General features: G+C 37.7%; 1 protein-coding gene across 1 annotated transcript; it reads right to left on the bottom strand.

The window, feature by feature from the left end:
* Positions 1-2,702: 2,702 nt before the first annotated feature.
* gmppab (GDP-mannose pyrophosphorylase Ab) lies at positions 2,703-10,907 on the bottom strand. The gene is made up of 12 exons (XM_026933436.3): positions 10,624-10,907; positions 8,332-8,429; positions 7,917-8,020; positions 6,947-7,139; positions 6,776-6,835; positions 6,555-6,685; positions 5,851-5,985; positions 5,656-5,753; positions 5,504-5,550; positions 5,320-5,412; positions 4,913-5,081; positions 2,703-3,524 (listed from the first exon to the last, which is right to left on the bottom strand). Exons 1-12 carry the CDS (start codon positions 10,661-10,663, stop codon positions 3,424-3,426), a joined length of 1,269 nt encoding a protein of 422 aa, XP_026789237.1. The 5' UTR covers positions 10,664-10,907; the 3' UTR covers positions 2,703-3,423.
* Between the last annotated feature and the right edge of the window lie 4,242 nt (positions 10,908-15,149).

A 15,149-nucleotide genomic window follows, 5' to 3' on the forward strand; every position in this document is an offset into this window, starting at 1 on the left:
TTCATAAGGTTTTTGCTCAATTATTAACATCAAAACCAACCTGGATTTAATTAATCACGTTTGAAATGTGTGGGTTGACTTCATTTTTTTTTTTTTTTTTTGCCTCTTCTCAGTTTTTTTGCAAAAGAATGCAAATGGTCTCTTGGCTGAGCCATTATGTATTCATCTATTTCTCCCTCTCTTGTATGTACACACACACACACACACACACACACACACACACAGCGCAGCCACCAACAGAATTGTATGTATTTTTTTTTATAACTAATTCAAAAGGCACTGTCTACATCATTTCATTTTTTTCACACTGGGATTGTGAATGGTGTCTAAGGAAGGCAAACTTGCTGAGAGGCCTTGCACAAAGGGGCCATTAAACCCTCTTCGGCTCCAATCTACACGGTGAATAGCAACCATGTTTACAGAGAGTGAGTGGGAGGTTTTCATCTCACAGAATGACATATTATCTGCCTGCTAAGAATGCATTATTTCCTGTTTAGGAGGTACTCAGCGGGATTAAGAGAGAAACCTCAAATTGTAATATCCAATCTCCTGCTCTGAGCGACTCTTAGACTGCCTGTCTTAATATAAGTAGGATGCATCCTGCTTTAACTATCGTTGTGTTAGAGATTCACAATTCTGTATTGTTAAATGCCACATCAAGCTCTCCCATCTTTTTTCTTGTCTGTGTGCACTCTCCTCATTTTGACCATAACTGCTTTCAATAACAAGAATATTAATCTATTTTCAAACGTTTCATTTTCCTTTTTTTTGGTCTACTACAGGAGATGATTTTGGTATGCCTATTTTGCTTAGAGGAGACCTTATTTAGCTGTACAATTTAGCGCTTAAGTAAATGTTTATCTTATAATACACTCACAGGCCACTTTATTAGGAACACTCTAGACTTGCTCATTCGTGCAATTATCTAATACGCTAATCATGTGGCAATGCATACAACCACGCAGGTACAGGTCAACAGCTTCAGTTAATGTTCACATCAAACATCAGAATGAGGAAAAATTTGATCACAGTGACGTTGACCGTGGCATGGTTGTTGGTGCGGATGTGCTGATTCAAGTATTTTAGAAAGTACTCTCCAGGGATTTTCACACAAAACAGTTGCTGCAGTTCACAAATAATGCTGCCAAAAAAATCCTGTGAGCAATAGTTCTATGGGTGGAAATGCCATGTCGATGAGATGATGATGGCCAGACTGGTTCAAGCTGAGAGAAAGGCCAAATAAGCACTCATGGTGAGCAGAGAAGCATCTCAGAAAGCACAACATGTCAAACCTTGAGGCAGATGAGCTACAACAGCAGAAGACCACAGCAGGTTGCACACCGGTCAGCCGAGAACAGGAATCTGAGGCTACAGTGGGCACAGGCTCATCCAAACTGGACAGTTGAAGATTGGAAGAAGATCAGGCATTGATGAGACAGGGCATGAACCCAGCAGAGCATTTTGGACTTGAAACACGTTTAAAAAATTTAGAAATGTTGCAATTTTGCAGCTGCTTATCTGCCTTTAAAGTTTTGTGTGTAACAGGTTACCACGCATCATTCATATTCATAAATAAGCTCTTGTGATATAATGCATTGCTAAACTCTAATAGTTCTGTTGTCAAGTTACTGATAGATATTAAATTTTAGCCAGTCTTCACTGGCTATATTTAGATTTATACAAAAGGTAACAGCATAGTGTTTATTCAGGTTAATTAATTAATTTCTTTCATGCTGTAAACTCATTTTACCAAAGAGATTTAATTAAATTTTTTTTACTCAATATATATTTTTTTCAGCACTCTAATCACAAGCGAACTTTAGTATTTGGGAAAAGGAGCAAACAGTATCGTAATTGGTTTTACAAATCAATAAACGTCCACTAGGTGGTTGCTAAAAATCTATGCTATCTGCTGAATGAATCAAGAATGCTCTGTACATCAGGAATAAGTGCTTCAACTAATATGTATAAAGAGCATGCAAAAGTAAAGTCAGTTGCATCACAGGATTTTTGCTAATGAGGTGACTTTTGAAAGCAGTGCTGTGTGTTATTTAGCCTGTGGTGCAAAGTGTACAGAGCTCTAGATGCGGCTGTCGCTTTGACGCATCAAGGCGGAAGAAATCCACTTAATCTCCTCTTCTTCACTAAACTTTGTGGAGTTTCTTCTTCATTCTTCCACCCACACAAATGGATTCGAGAAGTTAATGTCTTAGGCAGTGTTCTCTGTCTCTCTCTCTCTTACACACACATTCACACACATATATACACACACTCTCTGTCTTTCTGATTTAGATACACAATGTTTCAGGTTGGTGAGCTTCAGGCTTTACATGATAATTGGATTGTATTAAACCCAAAGAAAACGAAGTTGGCAGAGTTCAGGTTGGTGTAACGGCCCTCAGCTAGACCAAAGGAAGGATCAATTAGCAATAACAGGCAACTCGTTCTGATCTAAGGTCTAAGACTATATGGGAAAAATACCTTTTCAAGCTTATTCTGAAACATTTCCATATGTGCTTTTTTTTTTGTTCATTCAGCCAAAACAGCAGGCCAACTCTTAACCAGAGACGTCAACACTGTTGACTGCTGCTCTGAAACTGTCTTTAAAATCTGTTCACCCATATGGCTCTGCCATCTTCAATCTGTGACAGAACTTGGATAATGTAAACTTTGAACAAACCAGCAACATGAAGAAGCAGCGGTGCATTCGGCTCCGATATGTATTATTTGATCATTAAAAAGTAGGAAAACGAAAAACATCAGGCTCGACAATCTGTTTGTCATACCGCTGTGGATTCACTCCGTACTGATTGGTAAAGTTAACGTTAGGCATAAATTATCATTCCACAAACTGTCAGGAAATCACCCTATACATTGAGAATACTTCAGTCCAAACCCATGCTAAGTGCTAATGCTGTTTTTAACACATCCGCACTTTGCTCACCTTACAAATCTTCAGATTAATGTTAAAAAAAAAATAAATAAAAATCAGTATGGGAACACAGTGCATGAGTCTTAACAAAAGCCATTTCAGTTCATGTAAACATGCATACGAGAATGCTTCAGCAACACCTTTCGTAAGTGCCTAGTGCTCTGCCTGTTCATGGTGTTGATTTGAAGACTGATAAATATCTGACAAACCATACTGAAAATTACTCACAGGCTTTTGTTAGGAACAGGGAATTTATCATTACTTACAATCATTCACCAGATAGACCTTAATATGTGCTTTATACCATTAGATTGTAATACTAAAAAAAAAAAAAAAAGAAAAGAAAAATGATAAAATCCTACACCTAAAGAGCAGTAAACCTATACCAAAAAGTATACCAAATACTGTATATGCTATAAAAAATATTTTGTGCAATCACTAAATTGTTTCATTGTGACTGTTTATGTCTTTTCTATAGACATGAGGGTTCTCTAGAGGATGATCTGGTTCTTGAAGCTCCTGTTTAGATCCTTGTGAGGGAGTACGATCGAGTTTCGAATGATGACTTCTGATGGAATATTTACATTGCACCCTGAGGAAAAATAGAAAACACTACATCAGAGGTTTAAATTAATGTCATATAAATGCAGATTGCTGCCGAAATGCTCGCCTGGCCTGCTTCTGTATCGGTTTTCTTTCTGACCAGCACACAGCTACGTCTGCACTGGCACACCTGGCTGGATGCTGACTGCCTGAAAGCAACAGCTCCATCTACTGGAAACACTTCCATTATTATACAATTATTTTCTAAGTCTTAGTTTTTTCTTATATTTTAAGATGATCTACATTTTAGAATAATAGAGGAGGTGATAAAGAACTTTTAATTACACCACATTAAAACAGCAGCTCTGACAGTAGTTTCAGCTGCAAGTCAAATCACAGGTTTATGTTTATACGCCTGCTCTAATATGGCATTGTTTCTTCAGTAACAACTCATTCGCAGGCACTTGTAGATTAACAGATTAATTATGTGTGTAATGGTTTCAATGTTGATCATTTTTCTGTGAAATTTATTTTTGCATTTTTGGAAGGAGTCTCCAGTGTCAGAGCTTTATAACAGTCAACGCTAAAGCTGTAACTTTACACTTTCTGACACAGGAAAGTCTTCAGGATGGAGTGATAGATATCACAACAAGGTGATTATGAAGTAAGTGATAAGAGGAACTAAGTTTCTCAAAATTAAATGTAATAAACAGATAAAAAAAATACAATGTTCTTACAAAGAAATGTAAAAAAATATCAGTGTTGGAACATTGTTGTGGTATAAGAGGAATAAAACACTACAGGTCATGCTGTTATTGGAAAATAATAATGTTGATTATTTTCCTATAACAGTATGCCCTGTTGTGTTTTATTCCTCTTATGAAACATGTAGAATTCTCAACAGAATTTTCCCGCCATAGACCTGTTCGTAGCGATTGTTGTATCAAATGGAAATTATGACGTTTTCATTAAGAAAGAGAAAGACATAAAATATTGAAGGAGGTGGTCCTTATGCATATACTAAATGTTGAACACTCTGTACATATGAATATGTGTATGTATGTTTATGTTCAGGAATATAAGCACAAGCTTATACGCGCTTATACATGTACTGAACTGATGTCTCTACCAGTATCTCTCCATAACCTCATGTTTGTCCTTTATAACCCAGTTCCAAAAAATGTGTTAAAAAAGAAAAAGCATACAGAATTATACAGTAACCCAAAATAAAACTATAACATTAAATGTTATATTTTAGACTGCTTATAGCAGCCCTGATGACATCTTTGAGCAATCTTGGCACTTTCTCATCCACCTTTATGAGGTAGCCACCTGTGCATTACTGCAGCAACAAACCAGCTGTTCCCATCTCATTTTAAGCCAAAAACCTGAAAACCTGCATGCTTATCTGATAAGAGGAAGAAAAGTGCTGCTTACCCAGTATTGTAATAGATGGAGTCAAGCCTCCATCTCTGAACAGAGTCTCGCTGTCAATTTTAGCGTAGGGGTCATTGGGGTTGGGGTCGCTTGGCGTCCCCTCCACTCTCGCCCACTTTCCGATTGTACTGTCCCAGCCTACGATGCTGTTAAGCACACAGCAGTGATCCTGAAACAAGAGACCAAGACAAATCATTTATGCAGATCCTATTCAGCCTGCATGTTTGTCCCATTTCAGCTTCCACAACACGTCCAGATTGCCTCACTCGTTTCTTTTGGGAACTGTAATAATGCAAAAGCTGTGGAAATGTGCTAGCGAAACAGAACAGCAGGACAACACAAAACTAATCAAACAAATCAAATTGAGTATGTATACTGTGCAGCTAAGGGATTCTAGGCTTCTGTACCTGCAGTGTAGCGCCATGTAAGACGATCGATTCTCTCACTCGAACTCCTGCGCCGATTATTACACCTTTCCCTATCGAGACGTTAGGACCCAGCTGAAGAGGTATTAAAAACAGTTATACAATAACATAATACTCCTTTGACACTCTTCAATCTGATGCTTGAAGATTGTTGTAATATACTTACAACAGCTGTGGAGTCAATATTAGCTGTCTGATGGATGTATACATTCCCTGTAGGTGGAAAGTATTATTCATATTCAGTAAACACAATCTACACAGGTTTATACTGATGTACAATGATAATAATAATAATAATAATAATAATAATAATAATACCTATTATATTAGGGCCTCCTTCTTGGTTTCTGGCCAGTCTTTCTGGATGTGTCTCATTATACTGGTTCAGGTACAAACGACTGGCATATATTGCTGAGCTGTCAATCAAATTAGGCACTGGTCACATGAAGTGATTGAAATGATCCAGTTTGAGATGAAGGAATAGACAGAAGGAGAGTGTAATTATGTGAATACCCTGCTGATTTAATCTGGCTCCAGAAGTGCTGCGTTTTGTAGACGTACAGTTGTTTCCGTGCAGCCAGCATTGTAAAGATGTCCTGCTCCAAGCGGATCAGTTCTCGCAACTGCCTGCCACATGGAGGCTCCTCTCTGTCGAAACGCATCAAATCACTTTAAAGTCTATTTTAGGATCATAATTCACCAACACTGCTAAAAGTAATATTCAATTCAATATAATTTCAATTCAATTTTCTTTGTATAGTGCTTTTAACGATGGACATTGTCACAAAGCAGCTTTACAGAGAAAAATAGAAAATAAATAATACTGGCACTTCTCATGGAATGATTTAAGGTTCATTAAGTCAATTTTTATTTTATTAGAGGTGGTAGAAATCACAATTCACCACTATCAAAGCTGTTGTATTTACTATGACTGGTCACTTCAATTTAAAAGAGTTTCAACTAAATCTTAATAACTCAAAAACAAGTAGCCTATAAATAATGTCAATCTGAATCTAATATGTTCTGCTGGTGGAAAGTTCAGAAATTTAAAAGCTTCATTGCTAATAGCCAAAATATCAGTGTATCAGTCTACACCTAAATACTGAGCTTAAATAAGAAAAACAAATCTCTGTGGAATTCTTTTCATTTGTATATTTTTATCTGTAATGATCTCATATTACATTTTTTTATGAACCTCAGCTTTAAATGATACTTACAGCAGCCTGTCTTCTTGATTTCTCTTAAACACTGTCCCAATGTGGGCAAAAATCTCGGGGGTGAATAAGTAGATCCCACAGTTGATAATTTCACTTACAAAAGTACTGGGTTTCTCCACAAAATGAAGCACCTGCACAAGAAGAACAAGAAGAAGAACGATTTGTAACCTCTAACTCAATAATCTGAATTTGTGATTATATCTCTCAGTATTATTTTATACCTCATTTGTTTCCTGATTCTCCACAATGCACCCATAGTTCAAAGACTGTTTCCTGTTAGCCTGGTGAAATGGACAACAAAAAATGTCATGACTCCTACACAGATAACCTCAGCAAAGCCTCACTATTTCTACCTCTGTAATAATTCAATGACTTCTAGAAGTCAAGTTTACCGTAGTGCCTAGAATAATTCCACAGTGAGAGTTTCCACGCTGGTGGTGGAAGTGGAGCATGTCCTGCAGGGGGAACTCAGAGCAAACGTCAGCATTCATAAGGAAGAACGCAGAAGGTCCTCCAGACAGGATCTGGTCTCGGAAATGGTAAATGCCACCACCTGTTCCCAGTGCTGCAAACTCCTGCAGGTATCTAAACATATTACCAGAAGAAGGTGAAAGGAGGGATGTTTGGATGCTCCCTCATTTATAAAAATAGCTAAATAGAATCTACTTGCCAAGAGGAGCTGGTGAGGGAACGACTGTTTATAGCTGCTATAATGTAAGTCAGGGTAGTTCCCAACCTTTTTGTACCCCATCAGCATAAATAATTTGACTTAAGTACCCCTTAAGATTTAAAATTGGTTAATGTGAAGTGAAGGTTTTGTAATAAATGTGCCTTCCTTTGAAATATGTAATCATTATTATTATTATTATTATTTTCATCACATATTCATCATATATACATACACTATGTATATATATATATATATATATATATATATATATATATATATATATATATATATATATATACACTCACACACACACACACACACACACACATATATAGCGTGTGTGTGTTTTGTGTGTGTATCATTGTTTTTATTATATATTTTTTTTTCCAATCTCCCATAAACCCCCTGCAAAGACATTCCACAACATTGAATGTAATTAGAAACAGTTAAAAGTACAACATATTATTCATTAATAAATTAAAACATTTTAACTGTTGGCAAATCGCTGTGATAAAAGATGAATAAAACACATTGGTACATGCTGTTATTATAAATTAATAAATTTCAGAGTGGTAACAGTAACTCTGCTTTGCTTTGGGCCACATCATGTTGATGATTATTTTCCTATAAAAAAATGTCTGTCATATTATTTTCCTTACATATAAATTAACAGTTTTATTCCATACTCCTACCTTACTGAGAATTTAAACTCTTGCTGGGCAGAAGCTATGAAGCGGTTCAGCTCCTCATTAGGCTGGTAAAACCCAATCAGGATGATTTCCTTCATATTAGGCACCTGTTGAGAAAGAGCAAACAACCTCGTCGTAATTATCTCATTTCAATTTTGCATATTCTTTCTTCAACATCAGTGAGAATTTCAAATTCCTGAAGCTGGCAGTGTGTCCACACTTCCATTCCTCACTCTCATAACTACATACAGTTTCATTGTAGTTACTCAATAGTTCATAGTTAGTGTATAATATGCTTTAAGATGAATATCTGAACAACAAGGTTGGATTATAAGGAGTTAATATGCTGCTTTTCTCAAAGGCTGTGATAATACTTTGTCGTTATTGTATTTCAGAGGCGTACTGAACATTTTCTTACCTTGGCACAGGCTTCAATGTGGTGTTGGAGCATGGGCACACCAGCCACAGGGAAGAGAGGTTTGGGCACCTCAAACGACAGAGGCCGGAACCGCGTTCCTGGAAATAGGCACAAATTCACACTTAAATAATGTGCATGGCCATACCACTAAGGATTTCAAGGTTACAGAATATTTTACTTATAAGCTAAATATCTTTCAATCTCAAAACCTGTAATGATATTTAAGATGCGCACCATTAAATAAAATGCTATAAATAAATGTCTCTGTTTTAATGTCATTAAAGGAAAAATCCACTTTGAATAACTTGCATATTTATCTTTATAATTCACACGTGATCATCAGTGATGTCCAAGATCTATTTTGTAACGAAATTACGAGTTGAATTTTTTAGTTTTAACTTCTTTCATCGACATGCTGGACTATTTTCACTTTAGTTAATGGTTTCCTACACCCAGAATGCCATTCAACTACCCACTCATAGTGGCGCCACTGGGATTTAGCCCTCGCTTCATCTCTACTTAAAGACAGTGATGCAGCAGCACTTTAGTCCTTTAGTCTGTCAAGCTCTCTCAGCTCCTCATCTGTACAATCTGCTCAGATCAGTTTCCAAAGCTTTAAGTTTCATGCTAATACCACAGTCAATGCCATCCTGCTTATCATCTTGTATATCGCTAACTAGCCGAGAATTCTGGAACGTTGAGTCCAATATTTCTACTACTATCATGTTGGATTTCTCATAAATATGAGCATCACTGGAGAATAATATTGAGAAAGAAAAAGAAGCTCTTGCTCTTTTGTTTTAAGGAGGTAACACCTCCACCTGACTGGTATTCACTATGTTTGTTGAAGATCGGTGAAATTTTTCTCTTATTCACCTCCACTGTAACAGTGCGCTAGTAAGCAGACAATATGATGAGGTCATATCAATATCGTGATAAATTATGTCACGATATACTTTTCGGAGATATGGTAGGTATCGTGATGTCATATTTTCAAACTTTTTTAATAGCAATGACACTCTGATTGGAAGCAGCATTTTGTACCGAACCCTAAAAATTGTAAATTTTTTGTACAGTATGATTGTAAAATGTATTTTTTTTTTATATATATTTTTTAAAGAATTTATTAAAAGTATTAGAATTTTTTAAACTTTGACTTTCCAGATCCCTGGTGGTCTAGTGGCTTAGGATGTTGTGTTCTCACTGCCATGGCCTGGGTTGGATTCTTGGCCAGGGAACCAACCCAGGCATTGGGAGTGCACTCTCAGTGCCAGTCCCAAGTCCGGATTAAAAAACTGGGAAGGCTGCATCAGGAAGGACATCTGGCATAAAACGTGTGCCAAAGCAAACATGGGGGCCAATGATCTGCTGGCGACCCCTAACAGGAACAGCAACATTTTTGTAGATATTGTATTTTTTTTAATGAAACGCTTCTGTTTTGCTGTCTTTCTTACCAAACCTAAATATCATGATACATGACCATATTTCATAAAAATGTCTTCAACTGATAAATGTGATAAATATGATATTTTTGTCATATCGCTCACCCCCATTACTAGGCTAATGTCCCCCTGTGACGTCAGTACAGCAGATAACTGCTATCTTGTCAGAAGAATAACGAAAATACAGCAGAAACCAACAAATTAACACCTGTATCACTAAGTTCATCACAAATATTTGAATATAAATATTGTTAATGTGTTTCAGTGTGGACTTTTCCTTTAAATTTAGCGTTGGAATGGTTGTTTCTCAGAAAACATACTGAAATTCTGTGCTTTCACTCAGACCTGTTAGCAAGTATGCTAATTACCTCAGTTTTCCTGCTTTAAATTTAGGGTGACAGATGATAATTGATAAATGGTAATTTATCAAAAATACATCATTTTAATTCCTAATACAAACACTCGCATTAATAATCATATAAGCTTGTTTCAAATATTATTTTTCATAAACTTTCCAGTATATAAAACTTCATACTTAACGTAAAAGACAGGTTGTCATGGATACCATTAAATATGCATTCTTTATGCTAATGAAGTGCGGTTTGGGACAGAGCCCTTGACTGATCTATCCGGCTAAAGCATCATATTCTTTAGGCTTTTTAAGAGTTTGAGAGTCTACAGTGTGTCCTATTATTTAAGGCTGCAGTGTTGTTTACAGATCGTGTCGTCACCTGTCACTCAGGTTCTCAGCGCCACGTCATCGTAAACACTAAAAAGATTTAATGTCCGTTTTACATTTCCTCCCACGACACGTGCAACATGTCATCCATTTCTATCAAACATGTCTCACCTTTCTGAGGACCGCCGATCAGAATGACTGCCTTTAACATCTTCAAATTAAAGACAATGTCAGAGATCAACTCAAAAGATGCGACGATAATTTAGAATATATTCCTTGTCTCGAGTATTTTTTTAATCTGTACTTCGCAGGCAAGATGTAACGTATTCAATATTTTGTTGTTGTTTTTTTTTTTAAACAGTCATAAATTAAGGTTTTGTAAACACAGGACAGAATCCCTTATTTCATTCAGTCCAGTAAATCCAAAAATGCGGAAGTTTGGATGCTACAGTAGTTAGAGGCACGCCCATTTTCTCCGCCCACTGTGACCTTCTACACCAATCATAACAGTAGCTCAGTTAACTCCTCCCACCGTGACTTTACATCTCGACGTCGCCCTCTTGTGGTGATATTTGACACTGTTGGTCATGTTTTAGCTCGGTACAATTCAACCATCAACAATAAACTATACACTGAACAGTAAAGTGCAGGACAAGACAACATTAGAGTGCACGACAGTAGAGACACTACAAGTGTTTTAAGCAACACGAATTGGTACAACAAGATCATCAAAGATTGTAAGTGGAACAGAGCAAATAAATGTGCATTAATACTGTGTTGGAGAGTGCAACTGTAGCAAAGAGTGTGTGCAGATAGACTGACACCAGCATCAGTAGTAGTGACTGTACATTAATGCTCTCAGTGCAGATTTAACAGCAACAACTATCATTGTTATCCATCCATCCATTTTCTGTACCGCATATCCTACACAGGGTTGCAGGGGAGCCTGGAGCCTATCCCAGGGGACTCTGGGCACAAGGCGGGGGACACCCTGGATGGGGTGTGAGCCCATCGCAGGGCACAATCGCACACACTCACACACCCATTTACACATTGCGAATAATTTGGAAATGCCAGTCAGCCCACAACATATGTCTTTGGACTGGTGGAGGAAACTGGAGTACGTGGAGGAAACCCTTGAAGCATTAGGGGGGTACATGCAAACTCTGCTCACACAGGGCAGGCAGGATTCGAACCCCCAACCCCAGAGGGGCGAGACAACAGTGCTAACCACTAAGACACTGTGCCCCCTATTATTATTATTATTATTATTATTATTATTATTATTATTATTATTATTAATTATTATTATTATTATTTATTTTTTTATTTTTTTTAATTATTTTTTTATTATTATTTATTACTTTACAACTTTATTTACAGATCATTTTTCATACACATGGTAGTTCAAAGTGTGTAATAAAAGTTAAAAGTAATGTAGGATCAAGGGTAATATAGGGTCAAGGACCCATCTAGGATTCAAACTTTTGAGTGTTATGTAGTGTGTTTTCTTCCATCTGAAATACATAGATTGTATTCTTCAGACTTTAATGAAGCACAGCATGGGATGCGATATACAGTGTTCCTCATCTGATTGTACGTGAAAGTGAAGTGGAGGAATACATAGAACAATTAATGTGGGGGAAAAAAAGCTTAACATGGCTTCATGTATGAAACAATGACCAAAGAACACCAAATGTCCAACATGCATATCTTCTCATAAAGCATATCTGTTTCCAAAAGAACAGGGAACAGAACACAAAAATACACTTTGTTAATCGTGAATACCATCAAATATCAAAAGAACAGCAACATATTTCCACACCACAAGGGAATAGCTTAAGCTAATAGAGAGCCTTGTATCTATTTTTTTTGTTCCCTTATTTTACTGTTATTTTCTTCCTAATATTTACTTCCAAATAATAGTACATCATTCGTAACTATTTGTTATGAATGCAGTCTCTGTGATACACAGAAAGCAGTCTTACCTAAGGCTTCTTTCTTGCTTTTCACCTTGCAAACCCATCCACCATCTCATCAAAGTTCAAGCTCTTTAACAAGTTCAGACTCAGTGGCTAGCCATGACAGGATATTGTGTCTTTTTGACCCATTTTAGTTCAGCGTTCTTTTTTAATCCATTAGGGAAAACAAATGTTCTCTGGCTTCTTGTTCCTTCTTTTCATCACACACTTAGTGTGGATTTATGGTTACGCAATTGTTTCATTCTCTTATCCAGCTCCAACTAAAGCCAGTTAGGGCCTAAGTGACTGCTCATTGGTTACAAATTCAGACCCATACACCAATATTTTTCTGATTTTTATTTCAGATTTCCGTACTTTACATTTATTGGCTCATGATTTGTGCATTTTGTTGTGTGTGACAGCATAAAGGCCTAGTCAATCTGTTCAGATCTGTGCTCTTCGAGGGCTCCCTAGTGGCCCGGGTGCTGGGCACATGCTCAGTATGCCTGGTCAGTAATCTGTCCCTGCTCACACCCAGAAAATGTGCCAAATTCAGAAAGAAAGAAAGAAATCAAGAGGCAAAAAATGCAATGCTAAAGCAAAAACAGTGTGAAAGAAGATTACAAAGTTTTTTGTTTTTTTTAATTACATTCAATTCTATAACCAATCCATTTCTGATTAATTTTGTTTCAAAATTGCAAATTTGTGATTTTTGGATCCACTCTAGGTTTCTGAGTTTGTTTCACTCAAGCAAGAAACCCTCTGATGTGCTAGAACATTATATTTCATCTCTATCTCCAGATGGAAAAATGGGTAGTGCTGACTCTACACATAGCAGGCTGCAGAATCCTGATTGATCAGGAGGTACGGGTCTGTCTGTGGACATATATGGTACTGGTGTCAACGCTGAATGGACCACACATGATGTTGTCTAAACACTGTTCCCCCACACTAGTCTCTCCCAGGATAGAAACACTCCTATCTTGAACCTAGTTGTTCATTTTCCTCGCTGCACTCCAGACACAAGTTATGCACTATGAGTTATGGTACATATTTGGGCATTCCCTCCTTATCTTTATCCCCCATCTCCTTCAAGCAGTACTGAGGTTTGGAGGAATTTAACATAGCATTTCCTCCTAATAACATGCTTTACTTTGTGAAAATACAGTTTAATGTTGCTCCTTTAGATCCATTTTGCTCCATTAGTATTGAACTATATACTGTATACTACTACAACATTAATTAAACATTATGTTTACAGTCTTGGTAGTTGAGTTGAAAATAGGTCCTATTTCAATCCTCCTAGATGCCAGATCCCATCAGGCCTGTGAATATGTCCTGCTAGCATGTTGAAGTGGTCCTCCTTTGCTATACCACACTCTCTACCACTGAGCTGGGAAAGTAAGGTGGACTCTGCTAACATACGTACAGTGTCTGGAGTTGGGTTTCTCTCCACTCCCACCATATCTCCTCCAAGTGGGGTCTCCCTAATGCTTCGGCTCAGTTCTGCAGACCCCAAAGTGTCCTGAATAGCAGACTTGTAGCTAAGCACGGCTAATGTGGTTAAGTGGTCACTCCTGCCAACTGTTGAGCTTGCTACCTCAGCTAGACCTCTACACTCCCTCAATGTTTCTGCTCAGTCCTCCCCAAGCTTCACCAAGTCTCCTCCACTAACCCCTCTCCACCAGGTTGCATTTTTTTTCTTCTTGGCAGTTCATTCACCAGCCTCCACATCCCCTATCATCCAAAGACTTGCAGGGCTGTGGCCATATTCTGCTAGTGTGTTTGAGGGTTTGTGTTAATTGTGTTCCACTATACATTTTTGGCTATGGGTGACTAATGATCCATGATGCAGGATTCACACTTGTGCAGACAATGTCTAAGTTCTGAGCATGTTATGAGCATATGCAGGATGCCAAACTGCCTCTTTGCTAATGATCACTTCAGCAAAAGATTTGGAGAACTACACACTCACCTTGCATGTGCTGGTGGCCATCTGTTGCTAAGCAATCGATTGTCCTTACAGTAGTCTATGATGGGACAACCCGCTATGCATTCCTTGCTATCCCTGGTACATGCCCTATGGTACTGGATGAACCAGATGGTGCTAATTAGAAACCAAGATACATCCTGTCAAATCTCTTTTCACCTTTAATGTGATATAGCAACCAGCATGTGAGAAGCAGCCCTATAGCATGATGCTGCCGCCACCATGCTTCACCATGGGTATGGTGTTCTTTGGCTCTCTTGTTTTTGAACTAAACATATCTTTTGGCATTATGGCCAACACGTTCTACCTTGGTCTCATCAGACAATAACACACTTTGCCACATGGTTCCGGTGATTTAGTAGGCTTAGATGTTTTTTTGTGAGAAAAGGCTTCCATCTAGCCATCCTACTCCATAGCCGAGGCATGTGAAGAATATGAGATATTGTTGTCACATGCAGCGAGTGACCAGTAATTGCCAGATATTCCTGCAGCTCCTTTAATGTAGGTTTCTTGGCAGCCTCCCTGATAAGTTTTCTTTTGTCAATCCTTTTGTCAGTTTTGGTGAGATATCTTGTTCTTGGCAATGTCACTTGCAATGGCCTTCATGGTGTTCCACAGTACAGCTGATGTTTTGGAAATTTATTTGTACCCCTCTCCTGATTGATGCCTTTTGACAATGAGATCCTGTACATGCTTTGTAAGCTCTATGCAGACCGTGGCTTCAGCAGTCAGATGAAACCGAGAAC

The sequence above is a fragment of the Pangasianodon hypophthalmus genome, chromosome 2 (genome assembly GCF_027358585.1).
Source record: "Pangasianodon hypophthalmus isolate fPanHyp1 chromosome 2, fPanHyp1.pri, whole genome shotgun sequence".
Classification (NCBI taxonomy): domain Eukaryota; kingdom Metazoa; phylum Chordata; class Actinopteri; order Siluriformes; family Pangasiidae; genus Pangasianodon; species Pangasianodon hypophthalmus.

Bases quoted from the DNA above. Each gene is read 5' to 3' on its own strand.
- gmppab (XM_026933436.3), bottom strand. From the start codon at position 10,663: ATGTTAAAGGCAGTCATTCTGATCGGCGGTCCTCAGAAAG. The intron at 7,140-7,916 runs GTAGGAGTATGG...TAATATGTTTAG, and splicing joins GAGTTTAAATTCTCAGTAAG to ATACCTGCAGGAGTTTGCAG. The intron at 5,551-5,655 runs GTATTATTATTA...TTCCACCTACAG, and splicing joins AGGAGGCCCTAATATAATAG to GGAATGTATACATCCATCAG.